Raw genomic sequence first — 20,801 nt, forward strand, 5'->3', positions numbered from 1 at the left:
AGCCTATGTTGTATGTATACCATCGGCTCTCTTTGCCGACTTTTCCAAGCTGTGGGGAAAAACTCCCAATGGCTCCAAAATGGTATGCAACTTCCAAAGAATCCCCTTTTCCATTTTGTTATGATATGTTTTCTCCAATTGGTTCATCAGGCATATATCTTCTGGCTTAAATAGATGACTCTTAATGTAATAATTTATCCTTAATACTGTAAAATACTCCTCAGGAGGTAGATTAAATTCTTTAGACAGTTGTAGAAATGGCTTTACTTTCCCTCCCGATAGTAAATTAAACATTCTTTAATGTATTCCTTTCAGCCCAGTTGGGAAGTCCTAGTTTACTTTCAAAGACTTCTAGGGGGTGAGTTTTAAAGTAATTTATCTTTCAGCAGGATTTTCTTTTTAAATAGGAGCCATGCTGAAGTAATGTTCCTCAACATTAATGACTTTAATCGCCTCTTCTAAATTTAACCTTGTCTTAAAGTTTAGTAAATATGTTAAGTCTTGTTATATATATATATATATATATATTACCAGTCTTCATGGTTACATACGTTAATCTATAATGCATGCATCAGATGGTTAGCTTGGACATGTCAACCCAACCTAGGGACCCCCAAACCTCCATGCTCCTTGTTAATATTAAGCAGTTTCTTTGATATTCTTGGCTTCTTATCTAGCAAAATAAATCTTTCTATCAAAGCGTGAACATGTTGTATCCAGCTTGTAGGAAGTTGTAAGGGGATCATGCATAACAAAATAACGTCATTTTGGAAATATATTTGCCTTCACTGCGTTCATTCTTCCCAATCATGAAACAAATAGGGCTCTTCCTTCAAGCTGTGCCGAGTTTCCCCTGTTATGAGTTCATTTAAAATTTGTAAAATTTAACTTCTTTAAAAATTGTAGACTGAGGTTTCTCCGGATCTCTTACTATTAAAAGAATACCATCAGCCTAAAGGGTTCATTTGCATTGCAAGTGGCCAGTCCTTATTCCCTTTATGCTCTTTATTATTTATTAGGAATCCTTGTATCTAAAATTCCAAGAGACAAGATATAGAACGGGAGCTAGGGGGCAGCCTTGTCTTGTTTATTCCTCGACCTGTTATTTTAGTGGAGGGAAACGCATATACAGCTATGATGAAGTTGATTATTTTCTCTCCAAATCCAAAAGCCTTTAGTACTTCTGCGAAAATCCAATTCACTCTATCAAAGGCTTTCTCTGCGTCTAGCACTGGCATCTGTCTCTGAATCAAGTATTGGAATCTGTCGTTCATTTGTAAATCCAATCAGATCCATAATCTTTCTGGTGTTACCATTTACTTGAACCCTCACAAACCCCACTTGGTCTTTGTGAATCAGATAGGGAATTATCTGTTTTAAACACAATTTCCAACCTTTGTAGGATCTTTTCCTTGTTTAGGAATTGGTATCATTGCAGCTTTCATCATCTCTATTGGGTACTTTGTGGACTCTCTAATTTAATTAAAACGTTTGTGAATTGAAGAATTATAATGTTTGTCAGTTTTTTATAAAAGAAATTGGAGTGTTTTATTTTATTTCAGCCCATTAATTACTTTTTGAATTTCACTACAAATGGAGCCTCCATAATCTCAATCTGTCCTTCTGTTTGGTCCCATGGATTGGATTTTTTTAGGAAATCCCTGATTACGTCTCTGTCGTCTTCCTGACTCTTTTGTTATCATTTAAAAATTTGTTTTTTGTTGTATGTATTTAGAATGGGATGTCATATAAGTCCTTGTTGGTATAATGGTCAGGTGTGCCAATACTTCTGTCCATATAGTGTTTATTAATTCCCTAGATTGTGTTTCTATAGTACATTTATGGCCGGTAACCCTTATGCTTACCTACCCACATAATGAATAGTAAAGCGCGGAAGTAAATTAATGTCAGGGCTAGATTTATTATACAGTACTGCGCAAATGTTTTTGAAGGCAAAGGGTGGTCACACCAAATTTTGATTTGATTTCAATTTTTCCTGTTCGCTCACCCTACCTTGGGGAGTGTCTAGAGGCCTTATCCCCAGCCTTGAGTTGGTTGTACACCGTGTCCAGCGATGAGGTTGCAGTCTAGGCTGCATCTCTGAACTCCGCGTAGATTATTGGTGGAGATTTGAAGAACTAGCCGATCCTACCCTGTCAATCAACTATGATTACTGGAAGGAGCCTGCTACCTGCAGCCTTATTTAAACCCTGATAATCCTCACAACATTGCTTGAGTATTGCCAAGCTGTAGTATCTGCCTGTGTGAAGTTACCAACCCCTTTGTTCTGGCTACTGTTGGTTACCCTACTTGAACCCGCTTGTGTGACCTCCTAGCTTTTGACCTCTCTGACTTGTTTATGGACTATCAAAACCGTTTGGATCCTGTGCCTCCTGCCACAAATTCCTGGACCGATCATTGACTTTCGCATTGGTTTTGTACGGCTGGTTTATGTGTTCTCATACTCTCTGCCTTAAGCTCCAAACCCAGTCCTGACAAAAATAAATACTAATATACATGTCTATTTTTGAAAGCATTCTTACTTTACGGCATTTCTGCACATACACACACACATATCTATAGTAAAACAATTGTATCAGTCCTCGGTAAACCACAATGACATTTGGAAATGGCAGTTTAGGGAAATAAGAAAAATCTAGAAATATATGTGACAGTATAAAAACCACTTTTAATAAAATCACAACTGTCAGTCTAAGAAACCACAGGGCCCTTGTGGCTAGACTCAGTTGCTTAATTACCACAAAAATAATAAACAGGAAAAAAAAAAGAAATACCAAAAAATATATAGTAAAACATATAATAATATAACACTCCTGATCAATATTGGTACACGGTTCAGGCTTAATGAGTATAAACTCCCATATAAGAAAAACCTATAAAAAATTGTATCCAACTAAAAAAACTTTGTAGCAATTGTCCTGCAACATGAATTTGTATCAACAGTGTTTCAGCACTGAATACTTCAAAACCTCGTGCTGATGGTAAAATATCTGTAGAAAGATGTCCTCAAACATTCAATATGGTATGGATCCCTTGGGGTAGGCAGTAAGCACTATGTCTTTATAGAATCACTGGCCGGTGCCTTATTTGGTAAAACAGATGCTCTTTTTCTTAACGGATCATAATAAGATGGTACGCTGTACCAGGGGCGTACCTAGAGTATTTGGCACCCGGGGCGGATCGTGTATGTGGCACCCCCCCCCCACACACACACTTTAAAACTACCTGGCCAAAACTGAATATGACCCCCCCACACACACACCATAAAAAAATCTAACACTTTTATTTAAAGTAAGTAACACACCAAAATAGGACAAAACAATTAAATAACTATATATATATATACAGCAATCACATTCCTATCATGTCCAGGCATACCCAGATTCCAGGAGGCACTCGCAGACTTGGCATGATAGGAGTATGATTGCCCTATCTACCCCTTCTCGCTCCCTTCTGCCCTATCTACCCCTTCTCACTCCCTTCTCCCTATCTACCCCTCCTAACTATCTACCCTCTCCCTCTTTGAAGTTCACTTACCTTTCAGGAGTCCTGCGGTGGGGGTGCAAGGCCTCTGTCTCCCAGCTCTGCCACTGTATGGAACAGTATAGAGTGATGGGAGTTATGATGTACTTTAGAGCATAATTATATAATGAAAAATACATTGGAAATGGTACAGCATAACACCCATCACTCTCACACACTTACCAATCCACATTTACCAATCCACACATACCAATCCACACGCATACCAATCCACACACACATACCAATCCACACATATACTAATCCACACACATACCAATCCACACACATATACTAATCCACACACATATACCAATCCACACACATACCAATCCACACACATACACCAATCCACACACATACACCAATCCACACACATACCAATCCACACACATACACCAATCCACACACACATACCAATCCACACACATACCAATCCACACACATACACCAATCCACACACATACACCAATCCACACACATACCAATCCACACACATACACCAATCCACACACATACCAATCCATCCACACATACCAATCCACACACACATACCAATCCATCCACACATACCAATCCACACACACATACCAATCCACACACATACCAATCCACACACATACACCAATCCACACACATACACCAATCCACACACATACCAATCCACACACATACACCAATCCACACACACATACCAATCCACACACATACCAATCCACACACATACCAATCCACACACATACACCAATCCACACACATACCAATCCACACACATACACCAATCCACACACATACCAATCCACACACATACCAATCCACACACATACACCAATCCACACACATACCTATCCACACACACATACCAATCCACACACACATACCAATCCACACATATACTAATCCACACACATACCAATCCACACACATATACTAATCCACACACATACCAATCCACACACATACCAATCCACACACATACACCAATCCACACACATACCAATCCACACACACATACCAATCCACACACATACCAATCCACACACATACACCAATCCACACACATACACCAATCCACACACACATACCAATCCACACACATACCAATCCACACACATACCAATCCACACACATACACCAATCCACACACATACCAATCCACACATACACCAATCCACACACATACCAATCCACACACATACCAATCCACACACATACACCAATCCACACACATACCTATCCACACACACATACCAATCCACACATATACTAATCCACACACATACCAATCCACACACATATACTAATCCACACACATACCAATCCACACACATACCAATCCACACACATACACCAATCCACACACATACCAATCCACACACACATACCAATCCACACACATACCAATCCACACACATACACCAATCCACACACATACCAATCCACACACATACCAATCCACACACACATACCAATCCACACATATACTAATCCACACACATACCAATCCACACACATACCAATCCACACACATACCAATCCACACACATACCAATCCACACACATACACCAATCCACACACATACACCAATCCACACACATACCAATCCACACACACATACCAATCCACACACACATACCAATCCACACATATACCAATCCACACATATACCAATCCACACATATACCAATCCACACACATACCAATCCACACACATACCAATCCACACATATATACCAATCCACACACATACCAATCCATACACATACACCAATCCACACACATACACCAATCCACACACATACACCAATCCACTCTCACTGTATGCTTTCCTACCTTTCCTCTTTTCTCCTTACAGCTCCTTTTCCTGCTCTTTGCTCCTCTTCTTCTTCAGTCCTCTTCTTCTTCAGTTCTTCTGTCTTCTTCCGAGGGCACGGGGTTCAGAGGGCACGGACAGCGGTGGGCGCGGATCTGACAACAAACCCCGGCGCACAACAGCTGTTGCCACGCGGATTGCAAGGGAGCGGTATCGGAGGTCTTTAACAGACCTCCGGCTCCCTTGAGTGATTTTAAGCCGGGTTCAAGGGAGATCCTTGAACCGGCTTAAAATCACTCAAGGGAGCCGGTGGTCTGTTAAAGACCTCCGATACCGCTCCCTTGCGAGCCTGCTCCTCCAGCGGCGGACATTACTGTCCGTCTCTGGAGGGGTGCCGGGTGCCAGCAAGTTGGCACCCCCCTGATGAGCGGCACCCGGTGCGGACCGCCCCCCCGCCCCCCGCTAGGTACGCTACTGCGCTGTACCGCTCACCATCTGATGTTAGACCGGATTTTTTTCGCTAGCAGATCTTTTCCAGTACAACGCTCCAACTGGGAGATATGGCTCTGGATGGAAGGTAGCCTCTCACACAGGCGAGCGCACTGACAATCACCGGCGTCTGACGTAATAGTCAGATGATATCCATCAGTTGTTAACTGTATGTAGGACGTTCCGGCCGAAATCGCAAACACAGACCAACTCAGTGATCGTATTCGCCAGGTGTTCGCATGGATTGCACTCAGCATACAGGCAAAAAGTGCAAATAGTGCCTCCCAAACTTCCACAATTGCCGACGGCTTAGCAGCCAGTATTTGAGCAGTGTCCAATATAGTAGTGTTAAGCACAAGCCAAACGTGTTTCGGGGGAATAGTAGCTGTTAGAACAGTCCCCTTCCTCAGTTGTGATTTTATTAAAAGTGGTTTTTATACTGTCACATATATTTCTAGATTCTTCTTATTTCCCTAAACTGCCATTTCCAAATGTCATTGTGGTTTACTGAGGACTGACACAATTGTTTTAGTATTTTTCCATATGTTGATTCCACTTGAGGTATAGGTGGTGTTTCTTTTATCCTCGTTATCTTGATCGTGAGCTGCACTGTGTTTTTTTACATATATATATATATATATATAGCCTTACGATATACCTCCAAATCCAAATTTCTTTTGAGACCTAGCACAGTATTTCTTATCAGGGTTCGACAAACCCCAGGAGCCAGGTCGCCATGGCAACAAGAAATCACCCTCTGGCCACTAGGGTTTTGCAGAACATGGGTACTGACCATCAGTGGGGTAACACCTTGTGCTGGTGTACCAAGCCCTGCCAAGCAGAAGGGCCCGGCCTAAGAGCAAGGAAGCTTGGCTGCAGGGAAGAGAGGTCTCCGTAAGGTTTGTATGTGTGTACAGTATATGTATAGTGCTAGAGTCAGTGTGTGTGTATAATGTACTGTAGTGTTAGTCAGTGTGTATGTATAGTACGAGTCATTATGTGCGTATAGTGTTAGAGCAATTGTGTATATTTTATATACATATTAAAGTCCTAGTGAGTGTGTTAGCGTGTATGATAGTGTGCGTGAATGTATGGTGTTAGCTTGTTTTTGTTACTGTAAAGGGATAGTGTTTGTGAGCACATGATGTTAACTTTTGTTTGTCTGTTACTGTATGGTGTTAAGAGTGTAAGTATATGCTATGATGTTAGCATGAATGTGTGTTTCAGTATTTGGTGTTAGCGAGTGTGTGCGTGTCAGCATATGGTGAAATAGTGAAAGTTTAAGTATATGAAAATTAATCAATAACATGATTGGAAAAAAATAGCTCATACATTGTTTTTTGGCTCCTGGATTCAAACCAAGATTAGTTACCCCTTAAACTCTAAATAATAAAAAGTTTATTGTATGTACTGTATATAATCTTATGTGTGTAGGAAACAGTTTATAAATATAAGTTTTCCTTTGTAACCTATTTAGTTACATAAAAATAAATCTATATATACATTAAATGTGTAACATTAGCTCCATACCCATACCTCTTTTCTGGCATTTTAGGACTTTTCCTTTAGTTCATCTATTTTAAACATGTAATCACTCAGTAGATTGTATAACACCAACTATGGTTTGAAGTGTTATCCTGGGAACTTTCAATATCTGCAGACCTCAGTACTCTAATTTTACAGACTGAACAAGATAAAGGTAAGTTACACTGTGTATGCAGGCCTAATTCTTTTTTTGATGATGCTGCCAGGGATACTGGAATGTCCTTTAAGTTAACAATATTTCTTAAGTCTGTCTATTATTAAAAATGTGTCAATTATAGGTGCCAGATATTGCCTAATTTCTCCAGATAATTATATAAACTTGAGAAGGACCCACATTCCGCACATAAAAAATATGGGGTTTCCTCTAAGTTTAGGGCGAGCGTTTCTTCTGCAGAAATGTTGCACCGCACACTACTGCTGGTCTAGAGGTTGTGTTTGTTAATCATTTTTAATAGAATTTTCTACTCTTAGGTAAACATATTTAGCCTATAGTTCTTTTTCCAGAGGCGCACTCCTACATCACAGATGGCCGTGCAAAAATGACGACAAAATGAACAGAAAGAATGATTTTTATTATAAAAGTTGATTTTTGTTTTTTTTCTGAACCATGTATTGTTAGTTAATCTAAGACCAATTTAAGATGTGATTTTTGTAACTGTATCTACATCAGTACCACAATGTACTAAGAACTTCTAAAAATAAATTCAGTAGCACAGCGTGTCATAAAAAATGTGCATTTTCCAATTTGTTAGTTAGAACTTAAGTTTGGAACATTTGGTACAAAACTCTTACAGACATTCTTTTACACATTAAAAAATAATTCTTTAATATGTCTGTATTTTCTGCTGATCTTGGAGACAAAATAATTGTAAATGCTTCAAAGGTTCATGGCAATAGCAGACTCCATTGTGATCCCCTGGTATTTAGTTTTCCGATATTTTAAAAATGAGGGTTTTTTTTATCTTTTAAATTATTTTATTTATTGCAGTAAAACCCCTCTATTTTAGCTCTGTACAAAACATCAATTAATTGCCAGAATGACACAATTTTCTTAAAATGGTTTCTTTCACAAAATTCAACCCTAAATATACAATCTATACAAACATGGAAAGTTAATGCTGGTTTTGTAGTAATGATAAGACAAAATAAAAATACAGTCTGTATTTTATCTCTGAAAATGCTGGAGAGAAGTTAACATATTGCTCCGATGACCTTTCCAATAATAATATTAATAATAAAAAAAAACATAAAAAGAAACAACAATAGACTCTGTACCTTCATAACACCACAACTTTTAACTTCAGCTGCACCAAACTGCATTTCATTAGCAGTGGTGCTCAGAACAGAAAAACACAAAAATACTTTATGGTGATTACTAAACATCGTCTGCGGCGAGAGTTGGGATGTTTATTCTTGGCCGGGTGAAAAAAGCCATCTTCTCCCTATGGGGAAATAAATAAATAAAAATTAATCATTTGTAAAATGAAGACTTGATAACTACATGGTAGAGTTTGGTATCAGCTGTTGGTCCCTTAATCCCCTGGTGACAAGACCTTTTCAGTTTATCAGGGCCGTCTTAGCACCATCTTTGCCCCAAACAACTTTCCAGTGCCCCCAGATCGTGTGTGCTATTTTTCTACAAACATCTTATCAATGTCCCCGAACAGCTTGTGTGTGTGCCATCTTTGCCATCAAACAGCTTGACAGTGCCCCAAACAGCCTGCCTGTGGCATCTTTGTTCCCAAGCAGCTTGTCATTGCCTCCAGCTTGTCCGTGTCATCTTCGCCACTAAACAGCTTGTCAGTGTCCCCCAAACAGCCCGCCTGTGCCACCTTTTGAACAGTCTGCCTGTGCCCTAGCCCACACCACCTACCTGGAGGGGTGGTGTGTCAGACACAGCATACATGGAGGGAGTGTGAGAGATCATCTGACTGAACGATTAGCTAGCTGTATTACTCACACCTAGTGACTTTAAAGGGGCGGACACGTAGGATAAGTGGTCACAGGGGCCCCTAATAGGGTGGGCCTGGTCACAGGTGCGACCCCTATGGCCATGACTGAGTGAGTGACAAAAAATTTAATTTCCGATTGAGAAAAGCCCTCAGAATTTTGTCACGTAAAGTCATTGTGTGATGTTGTTTGACCCCGCACAGGCCTGTGTGAGCTGCCGATCACAACAGCCTGCATCAATCACATGTGTCACGTGTGTGGGAGAATCAGATGCAGTGGCGTGTTGACTGAAGCTTCAATCTGAGATATTCTACGCAAGATAATAGTTGTGTTGAATTGGTGACTTGAAAAGGGGCTAATGTCATATGTGCATACGTTCTCCTTTTGCTCCCATTTCTCTCATTAATGCCATTTCTCCTTTTATACCCTTGATTTCCTATTTGCATAGTTCTATGGTGTCAACACATCTGCAAAAGTTCTTGCTGTATTTGTACTTATAGTGGCAGTGTCTCCACTGAGACCTGACCCACCTAAAGGTGATAAAATTAACCTGCCTGATATAGATGCTGTGCTGCAAATATATCTACACCATACCAAAGATGTATATTTGGTGATATAATAACTATGTGGAGCTAAATTATGCTAATTATGTAACACTAAAGACCTTTTTTTAATACTTTTGGCTTGGTGGGTATTGAAGGCCTTCAATAAAGTTTGGATTCTCTATATATATCTAGACCTTGCAGGAAGACACAACAAGGTTTTTGACAAGGTAAATATTTTTTTAAGACAAGGAAACTGTCTTTCTATTACCCCTTAAACCTTAGGGGAGAATGTACTTGGAGTATGTGAGCAAACAAGCACATGGAGAGAAAAAGCGCTGCCACATGATAGGTGGCAGCCGCAGGGTAAGTGAATGAACTGAAAATGGGCATGACCATGGATATAAGCGAATGCATTCATAGGATCCGACACGCTCCAGGACATTATCTGTAGCTCCAGGTAGAAGGCCACCATGATAATTATATGAAACCACACAGTCTATATAGTCTCAGGGGAACCTGGCTTTTAGTGAATAACCCCATGTGTGGCACTTTAGTTGGTAACTGCCTCAGTGCTTAACATTCTCACAAATAATTGCATTTCATACAAGGTCAACACGCTAAAGCATCGTTCAACATGTTCTCTGCTGGAAAATGACATGGTTTTTTAAAGATAATATTTAGTGAGATACGTCTTGTTGGACAGGGGAGAAAGTATCTATGTAACATTATGCAGCTATTTGTTCTGTTCGTGACACGACTTACTTGTTTCAACAGTTTTAGTGAAGTGATAAAAAGCTTTATTGACCCATAAAACATACCTTCCATTAAATTTAAAGACACACTGAAATGTGTGAAATTGCTACCTTCAAACATAAACATCAAATACAATTTTGTAAATGACTGAATAAATGAAACCAACCAGAATATTCACTGAGGCATCAAACAGCCTGTGTCTCGTTGTTGACGTGTCAGACTACGGGTTATAATCATACCCCAGAACCTGAGCTGAACCTGTGATGGCTCAATTATTAACCCTTCAATAGTCTTTTGCTCAGATGTTATTGTTGTTTCATGCTAATGGTAGCAACTAAATAACCATAGCCAGTACTCCCACTGGGATTTCTGCTGTGATATACCGGTAAGAAAACAACCATTTGGTACGCTAAGATCTGAATAGAATATAAGGGAATCAGCTCCAAACTGTGTATGGTTATTATCGACTGATTTAATTGATAAAAAAATTATAATCGATAATTTTGAAAAGGAATGCATTTAAAAGTAAACCAAACGGCTGTATGCTTTTAAATTATACATAGAAAACACATTCAGTAGTGCTGTGGAATATGATGACACTATATAAATTAAAAAATAATAATAAATTCATAGTACAGCATGAATAAAGCCAAATCACTAATTTGACACCTGACGAGATCTCGAAAGCATGTGAAATTGGTAAAGCTTTTACTTAAATCCAGTCCCATTTCAAAGTTTCAAAAGGTTTTTTCTTTTTCCTTTGCAGATTGACCTGCTACGAGACCAGTGCCTAGTTTAACAACCAAGATTGAGTTTTCAAATGATACAGTATGGGCACATTATACTAATACATTAACAATTTGTTAGTGGGAGCAGATTTAACATATACTGCTTTGTTAAAAAAGATTACTTGCCCTGGTAATACTACATAAAAAAAAAATTAAATACATATATTGTATTTCAATACTAGTATATGTGATGCTCATTGAGTCTTTGTGTCTTCCCTTACAGTTCCAAGTAATTCTCACCTGAATGAGCGTACTTCCAAAGGCTCTTTGCTGCTTTGCCCTCGTAGCCTGTGCACATCCTTAGCTGCCGATCTCAACATCTTATCTGCTTGCATCTCATACTTCTGCTCAATTTTCTGTACCTGTTGGCGTGAACCAGGTGCGAAGATGAAAAAATCAAACATATAAGGTAGTAAGCCACTTTAATGCCATTTTTTTAACTATTATATATAATGCTAGTAAATTAGTGGTGCCTAAATGTTCCAGTTTCATACCTTCCAAAAACCAAAGAAGGATACTTTCGACGCGCTCCAACCTTTCCCAATTATCCGTATTAAAACAGATAAAGGCAAACAAATCCTGATTTATTTATTTTTTCTTCTAGAGTTTGGCAGGAATCCAATGGCCAGTCCGAATAATCCCTAGATAAACCACTTTTAAATTGTGTACCAACGAATACCTTTCCCTGCCAAAACTAAATCTAGTTATTTCTTCAAATATCCACAGCACCTGCTGTCACTATCTTCATAGCAGTATACTTACAGAGCCCTTACTATACAGAATGTTTTGCCAGGTAGTTACAGCAAAATAAGCTTTATCAGATTTTGCGACTAGTCCACCTTGACTTATTTTATGATACGACGATAAATGCTTGCCAGTGGTTGATTTATTACTCGCTCTCTCATGCCTGTTACCTATTACTCTTCCACGCTTTGCATCATGGTTCCTTCTTGGTGTTTTACAAAACAACTTAAAACCCATTCAGCAACTTCCATAAATAAGAAAGTATTTTTTTTAGTATGAGCCGTGGACTCCAGCAGATAATGAAATAACATCAGTGTGGCCAACGTGTGCAGCAAGTCCAGGGAGAGACACAAAGTGCGATTTTGAGTAGTATCAATTACTTCTGTAAGTGCCATGTTGTTAAAATCTCAAGGGGATGAAATCAAAGGAGCTTCTATTACTTACCTGTTCCTCAACTTGTCTGAGTAGAAGCTTAAATCTGTCATCGTCCTTCACCCGCTGAGGCAGCTCATTTTCACCTTGACGTTTTGCTTGCTCTAGCTGTTCTTTCAGCTCTCTGAGTACAGAGATCTCTTGAGTTAGCTGATTATGCCACGTCCTTGAAGCCTGCAGATCTAATTCCAAGTCTAGGGATGTGCGAATTAAACGCTCTGTGCCAGAGGACTTCACGGATGGCTGGAACAATAGAGAAATTCTTGTGAATCACTGCTCAATGCAAACAGTAAAAGAACTTTGATTTGTTAGTCTAAACCGAAGAGAGCACAGTAAAGCCTCATCTATATTCTTCTATCAAAACCAGAACCACCATTTAGCCTTTTGTGTATTTTGTCAATAAAGTACAACAACCGTATGGCCTGGGGGTAAAAAACAAAACTTAAGCGAATGTTCAATACATATAAAAATAAATATAACAATTTAAATAAATATTAAATAAAATAGCCCAGGGAATAAGTGTATGAGAAAGGATGATATTGATTGGTGTGTTTGTAATGCCTATTGACACAGACCAGTATATATATTATTTTATATAATACATATACACAGCCTACTCAATGTCTGAGAAACACAAATGGGACGACCTTGTGTTTTTCCCAAAGCTTGGGGTTTGTTCACTAAAGAGTGAGTTGGAAGGAGAGGCTACAGGAGAGCTGCAAATTCATCTCAACAATTCCCCTTTACATTAAGAAAGGCAATCTTTAATGAGCTTCCGCTAAAAGAATAGCTTGGACGGCCCGTTATAAAGCATATTTATTGAACCAAGCGTTATGCAGGACCAGCTCAACTATTTTTTCTGCAAAATTAATAAGTGACGGACCTTTCTAATGCAACTATGAATTCTGGGACTTGAAAACACAACTCTCCTGCAAGTTCTCCTTTTGTCTTCTTTGAATAAGTTCATTTTGGTCTCCTGACATCTTCAGCGATAACCAGGCAGGTGAGTGAAAGCGAGCAGCGATGTGGTACGTTTACCTGCCGCATCTCTCTAAACATTTCATTGATTCAGTTTTCATTTGAATGCAAAGAGCTGCTTTGAAGTGAAAACCATTTGATCAAAAAGCGAATGGTTGCCTTTGGTTCTTTATTCTTGACAGGTCCCTTTGTTCGGGCAAATGATGAGACAGACGCAAAATGACAAAGTCACAGCAAGGTCACCTACGGAAATGTAGGTATACCCTATTAATACACTGCGTGTTGAGAGCAGAGTTTTATGATGACCTGCGGTCCATGTAGTTATTGAGGTACATCTGATAGGGGTCACCTCCTAACCAGAGTCATATGCATGCAGTTTGTTAAGGGTAGTCGTTAGGTAGAAGGCAGAACCAAGCCTGTGAAAAGTAGTACTTACTCAAAAAAGAACCAACCGATTCAGGGTACTGTAGTGTTTAAGGCACCATAATGCGAAAAAACTTTGGATTTTGATTAACCCAGTTATTTCATAAAAACTAGACTTGTGCATTCGTCTTCGGGCGAACATGGAAACGAACACGAAGAGTGCGTTTTCGTGTTCGTTCCGAAGACACGCCGAAGAGAAGACGGTGGCAGTAAAACGTAGGCGAAGACGAAGACCCACACCACGAAGATCTTCGTGATTGTCTTTGTCTTCGTCTACCATTTCCCCCCTTCATCTTACCTTGTCTTGGCTTTGCAGCATCGCGGCATCGCGGCAGTTCCCGGAAGTGGAAATCCGCAGGTTCGCCGTCACGGGTTACAGGGCAGTCCGAATGAGCCTATTGGTTGCCTACAGGGACCTCCTCTGGCATCAACCAATTGGTTGATGCCAGAGAAAGACCCTGCAGGTGACCAATAGGCTCACTCGCACGGTCTTTGTAGCCCCTGACAGCGAACCTATGGATTTCCGCTCCCGTTAACCCCTTCGATGCTGCGTTATAAATATATATTTATTTTTTTTTTATTATTTTTTTTAAAAAAAATTTTAACATTTTTTTTCAACTTGGAGGTTCCCCTGATAGTGACATCAGTGGGAAATGATTTTTACATTTTACTGTTTTTTTACTATTTTTTTCTAATTATTATTAATTTTATTTTATTTTTTAATTTATTTTTACTAATCACACTGTGATTAGAAAGCTGGGCTCCATTGACTTGCATGGTGAATGCAGTACCTGTATTCAACCTGCAAGTGGAGCCAAAGTTCTCTAGATGGTCTGGACCATCTAGCGAACTTTTAAAATTTGTGGTTCCTGTTACAGGACGGCGGCCATCTTCCTTGATGGCGAAGATTGCCGGCAGCTGCGGCTGTGACCGCTCTCCGGAGCGGTCACAGCCCATCAAAAGGTTAGTGTTTGGTGTCGCTGGATGCCTCCTGATCGAGGCATTCCAGCGACACCATTTAAGTTTAGGAGGCGATCATCGATCGCCTCCTAAACGCTTTTAAAACGGGCGTCCGCCGCCATACAAAGTATGGCGGATGTTGACGCCCCGTGGAGGGGCCAGAGATGGCCCCTTCGTGCCGATCGCGGCGTTGCTGAATGCCTCGAGGTCGAGGCATTCAGCAACGCTTTTTGGGTGCAGAAAGCGATAGTAGATCGCTTTCTGCACCCGTTTAAAGACGTGCCGGTCCTGGCACGTCAATTGTCGTAAAGCACATGCTTTTCCGTGCCGTGCCAGGACCGGCAATTGTCATTAAGGGGTTAAAGACCAGTGGCATCGGCAGGGCAAGTTGCAGCATTGGGGTTTTAAAACCCCAATGCTGCAATTTACCCTGCCGATGCCACTGATCTCACTCCCTGTATAGAGTTAAATGTCCGTACGAGCGACTTTATTGGTCGCTCGTACGGACATTTAACCCGGCACGGACTAACTAATTGAACAGGGAGGGAGACCAGTGGCATCGGTCTCCCTCCCTGTTCAATTAGTTAAAGACCAGTGGCATCGGCAGGGCAAGTTGCAGCATTGGGGTTTTAAAACTCCAGTGCTGCAATTTACCCTGCCGATGCCACTGATCTCCCTCCCTGTTCAGATAGTTAAATGTCCGTACGAGCGACTTTATTGTTCGCTCGTACGGACATTTAATTAATTGAACAGGGAGGGAGACCAGTGGGACGTGCCGGGTAAGTTCTAGCATTGGGGTTTTAAAAGTCTGTTAATAAATGATAGAACAGGGAGACCAGCGGGATCTGCCGAACAATTACGGCACCAGGAGTATAACAGTCTGTACGAGCGACCCTATTGGTCGCCAGCAGGGGGCTCGTCTGCCATCAACCAATGGCAGACGAGCCCCCTGCTGACGACCAATAGAGTTGCTCATACGGACATTTAAACTCCTGGCGCCAGAGCGGCTTTAACCCCGTTTTAACCCCTTAACCGGGGAAAACGAAGAAAACCCGAGCACGAAGATTGTCCGCGAATATTCGCCCGAAGAGAAGACAGGACCAGGCGAATATTCGCGGAATACGAAGTTTTTTTTTTTGCCGAAGACGAGCACGAAGACGAACACGAAGAGCCCCCTGGTGCCCAAGTCTAATAAAAACCTCCAATGCATAAATCTGTTATTGCAAAACAAAGTTCTTTTTGGGTTCTTTTTTATACCCCAGTCTCTTCTCTTGTATTCGTTTGCTAGACAATGTTGTGACTGTAACTGGACAGCAGAGGTTTTCAACATTGTGTGGCCCCAAACCACTTATCATCCTCTCACACTAGAGTCAGATAAGTACATATACATTATTTTAAGGAAATGGTCGATCTGTGAACAACAATCATTTGACAGCTAAATATCATCAATAACTGTCCAAAGATCAAACAAAAGCCCAACGATAACTAATGGTTCGTTCTGTAAAACTGTTGCATTCAGTTGAATTAAACGACAGCAAAGTTTGATTAAACGACAAATATATGCCGCTAACCGTGGTGGGACAGATCTGGCATTTTTTGTTAAATAAATTCAAAACTGACAGCTTCTAATGTGCCGCCACTCCTACGGAAACTAAAATAATGGTAGTTATGAGGCGGGAAACTAAACAAATGGTTAAATTCAGACGCTTCTTTTCTGCTCACTACTTGTAATAATATCGGATCCCTTTCAGCAGAAGGTCCGGACAAACTCTTGCTTGATCTCATGCTTAATGCTGTACAAATGCCACGGGGAATCCTGTCTTAACCTATGTGGACATTTATAAATATGCTGCTGGGAGCCTAGTCCTTTTTTTTTTCTATTCTTTAATAAAGTTTTAAAACACGGTGCGATGAATTATTTATAACACTTGCTTAGGAGGTTGATATGCTTGAAGAATCACTGAACTAATGTGGATCCGAAGCCTATCCGAAATTCCCTTAGCTGCCTGCTTCTAACAAAATAATAAAGTCTGCTTTAACTCTCTTGGCACTGGAACAGAGATCCTCGGCGTGGTCAGCATTTATAACAACTTTGTTGCAGTGAGTTACCGGTCTTGTGCATACAGTATATTTTATCATTATTTAATGGAGTTATTAAAACAACCTGTAGCTTGTGATGTGTTTTCGGGGCGGGGGGGGCAGTATAACTGATGTGGATATATTTGCTAGATACAATACTGTCTCACGTAAGTATACCTGTTGTACAGCGCTACGGAATATGATGGCGCTATATACAACAATAGTAAGAAGAATATTTTGTTAGTCCTTCTTCTAAGGTTTCTAGAGCCAAACAAAGTAGTGCAAACTAGTGTTAAGTTCCAGGTTTGAAGGCCACAAACAGGCCTAGGTATCCTTGCCTAAAAAGAGGTTCTTCTTGCATGCTATAAAATTCCAGTTTCTTTGGTCTCGGGAAGAGCCAAGCAAGTAATGTGATTAAAATATGTGTAGTGTATTTAGGATTCTGCACACTGTTGTCACTGTTGTTTTTTTTTTTACGAGAAATCTTAAAGAGTTTAAAGAATATGTAACTCCTGAATACAGAAGAGTATACTCACATATTAACCCCTTAAGGACAATGGGCGGTCCCTAAACCCATTGAAAACAATGCATTTTGAGCCCGCACATGTACGGGCTTTGTCATTAAGGGGTTAAAAAAAATTATAGTGTGAAGTTGTATACAAGGATGGAAAAAAACATATGATCTTACCCGTTTCACTCTCATGCTGCGCCTCTCCATAGCATTCCGGACAAAAGGAGGCTTTTTCGATAGTGTCGAGCTGTCACTGTCACTGCGGTTCAGCTAGAAGACAAATTATTCAGAAGGAAAAGGGTTTTTGTTTAAAACAAGATTTTTTTTTCCAACTGCAAAAAATCAGCATGAACAAAAAAAAAAGATTTTAAAACCATGTAAATCTCTATATTGTTATACTTGTTATACATTAACATCTGGCAGTGGAGTAGTTTTGATTATTCGGGTAAATCAGAAAATAAGATTGTTTTAATGGTTTAAAGTGTCAGCAACCCAAGCTTTAGCTTTGTGACATACGTTGTGTTGGTACTAATTCTAGCCTGTTTTTTTCAGTCACTGTATATATATCTTGGAGAAAATTGATTTAAAAGTGGTAATTTATCTGTGCTAAAATGTGCCAGTGGTAGTAATCGTAATCAACTTGCTTAACCGTTTTCTTAAGTGTTAAAAATAATGAGTAATTAAACAGGGAGGAATAATCATGCAAAAGGAGAAAAGGAAGTAATATGGGTTAATTTAGTGTAATGAACTGAAATAAAACTTATACCTAAAAGACAAAATCTAAAAAGCTTTTATACAGGCTGTTATAGTATTGTTTCCTTACCCGGCAAATGTATTGGCTTTGTGGCCCAGGAGAAAAGGTCTTGGAGCGTATGATAGTACTGCCTCTCATGAACGGTGCCTGCAGTGGGTTAGCTGCCCGCTTGTCTTTTGGACGGACAACCGTAGAGGGCTGCGCAAGTCCAACCGTGTTCGTCTCTTTATCTACCTAATAAACAAATGTAGAAACGTGTATCAAAATGCTACAAGCTGCCAACATAAAATGTTTTGAGACAGTTGTATCCGCTATGAGTCCATTAGTATCCACCATCTACAGGAGAACGTGATTCCTCTGTAGGGGTTCATAATGCACAATGACTTTACATCAGAAAAGTGTGTTATTACCCATATTTGCCAGACTTTTTTACTTTTACACATGTGTTTGCAGGAATCTGATGGTAGCCACTCTCTAATGAGCTCAATTAATAGCCACTAAGCTACATTCCCTAAACAGTGAGAGTTTTCATAAATATAATACATTTAATCTAAATAATCTATTTTGTTTTGTTCTCCCTCTTGCAAGAAAACTCATCACTATTGGCTTTTCCGATCTCAGTAAATTACCAAAAATTAAAATAACTTTTTTCACTAGTGAAAGTTGTCTGACTCCTGAAGACAGGAGTGATACCTTCAACAACTTTCACTAATGAAAACGTTATTTTAATTGACTTATGGCCAGGGGAGAGTCTAGGGTCACTGATGCCTGGGTACAAAAATGTTCTTATTAAAAAAAAATTTAAACATTTCTTCGGACAAAGCAACACAATAAGGCATGTACAGTGTATTTGAACGTATTGATTTTTAAAATTTACAGCACATTTCTGATGGCAGAGCCACTTTGACTAGGTACCAAAACATCACAGTATATCTATCAACTATATTAGCATTTGCATGATTGTATAGGTGCTTTGAAAACTCTTGCACGCAAATATAGGCAATTCGATTTAATGTGTAGCTCAATGTCTATTTGTTAGCGGTATTAATAATAAATAGGCTACATAACTACTTTATAACTTTAAAGAAAAGTCAGTATCACTTAAACGCGCATGGGATAGGCATAAAGCTGTCTTGATCTAAGATACAACCAAGGGCCGATTAAGGTTTGAGTCTTAACATTAGGAAAAATGGTCAGGCTAGATGGGATGAATGGTTCTGTGACATATGTGTTTGCATTTGGACTTAACTTCCCCAATATTAATTCTGTTCGTAGGAAAGCCTTTTACCTTTTTTATTAATCACATCTTAATCTACAGGTTTTTTCGAACAAACAGAAAACCTATCCGAGCCCAGCAGGTTCCGTCTATGGTTTCAGTATTGAGAATGGGAGCTAAGAAGAATCCTGACTAATTCACAAGAGTGGGACTTGGCAGAAGAGCTGTGGATTTAAATCACCAACATTATATATTATAAAGGTCCTAACCCAAGGACATTCTGCTCCAGAGAGCTCGACTGCCCATGTATAATGCATAGTTAATGAAATCAATGAAATGACTTCCATGCCACCTTACTAATTCAACTATGCATTATGCAGGGTCAGCTCAGCCATTACTGAGCTTTTATTATATGATTAAAGGCCAGGGGTGACCCTTAACAATGCAAAGTGAAATCATATCCATGTTTCTACTGCACGGAAAGCACGGCAAGCAAAGTGGTTTTGTTTGTCTGTCAAAAAGTATTGCAAAGACAACACATGCTACACACTGCTGATGTTAAAATGATGACTGCTTTTTTCTTCAAATAAAGGTTTATGTATAAAAAGTGACTACTTGAAATGTGAAATGTTAATGCTGATTAGACCATTTGTTTACTTATTTTGCACCAGAATCACTTTTTTGTTGTAAATAATGACTAAATTATACATGCAACAAAAGACAATTGTGACATTTAAATAATATTTACTTCAAACAGAAACTACTTATGTATATAATTAGTCCCTAGGTAGTCATTTATTTTACCTTAAAGACCCCCAGTGTCTAAACGACTGTAGATTTAGTATTTTCGCCTAAAACATTTGAATGTTTATTGCATATGCATGAACTGCTCACCTTTGTTGGTGCTGATGGTGCGATTGATTGTGCTGAGTCGTCTATTTCACATTCAATGATTTCACCTAACTCGTCGCCTTCTTCAGTCTCACTGCCACCTTCTTCATCTTGGCAAGTGTCTTGATACTCCCTAATTAAACACGATATAATCAATCAGAATATACTAAAACAAGGTCTGTACTTGATAACCACAACAAACATTTAAATTATCCCTAAAAAAGCCCAAAATGCTATTTCTGAGGCACAAAATTTAACCACCATTGCTACACGCCAGTTCTTTAGGAAAGGCCAGCAGACTGGCACTTGTGACTACCAGAGCTGCTCTTGGGCTTCAGAGGGGCAAAACAAGACCTGTTTTAACTTGTTTGCTAGATTAAGTAGGA

At 39.6% G+C, this 20,801-nt stretch overlaps 1 protein-coding gene across 1 annotated transcript in view; it reads right to left on the reverse strand.

Moving 5' to 3' along the window:
* Window positions 1-7,942: 7,942 nt before the first annotated feature.
* Window positions 7,943-20,801, reverse strand: part of WWC1 (WW and C2 domain containing 1) — a 92,553-nt gene continuing 79,694 nt past the window's right edge. The window contains exons 18-23 of the mRNA XM_053465350.1: window positions 20,419-20,548; window positions 18,378-18,542; window positions 17,732-17,824; window positions 12,616-12,846; window positions 11,668-11,789; window positions 7,943-8,833 (exon numbers count right to left, since the gene is read on the reverse strand). Of these exons, the coding sequence (XP_053321325.1) occupies window positions 8,767-8,833; window positions 11,668-11,789; window positions 12,616-12,846; window positions 17,732-17,824; window positions 18,378-18,542; window positions 20,419-20,548 (808 nt within the window). The 3' untranslated portion in view covers window positions 7,943-8,766. The remainder of the gene's footprint in view (window positions 8,834-11,667; window positions 11,790-12,615; window positions 12,847-17,731; window positions 17,825-18,377; window positions 18,543-20,418; window positions 20,549-20,801) is intronic.

The sequence above is a fragment of the Spea bombifrons genome, chromosome 4, assembly GCF_027358695.1.
Source record: "Spea bombifrons isolate aSpeBom1 chromosome 4, aSpeBom1.2.pri, whole genome shotgun sequence".
Classification (NCBI taxonomy): Eukaryota; Metazoa; Chordata; class Amphibia; order Anura; family Pelobatidae; genus Spea; species Spea bombifrons.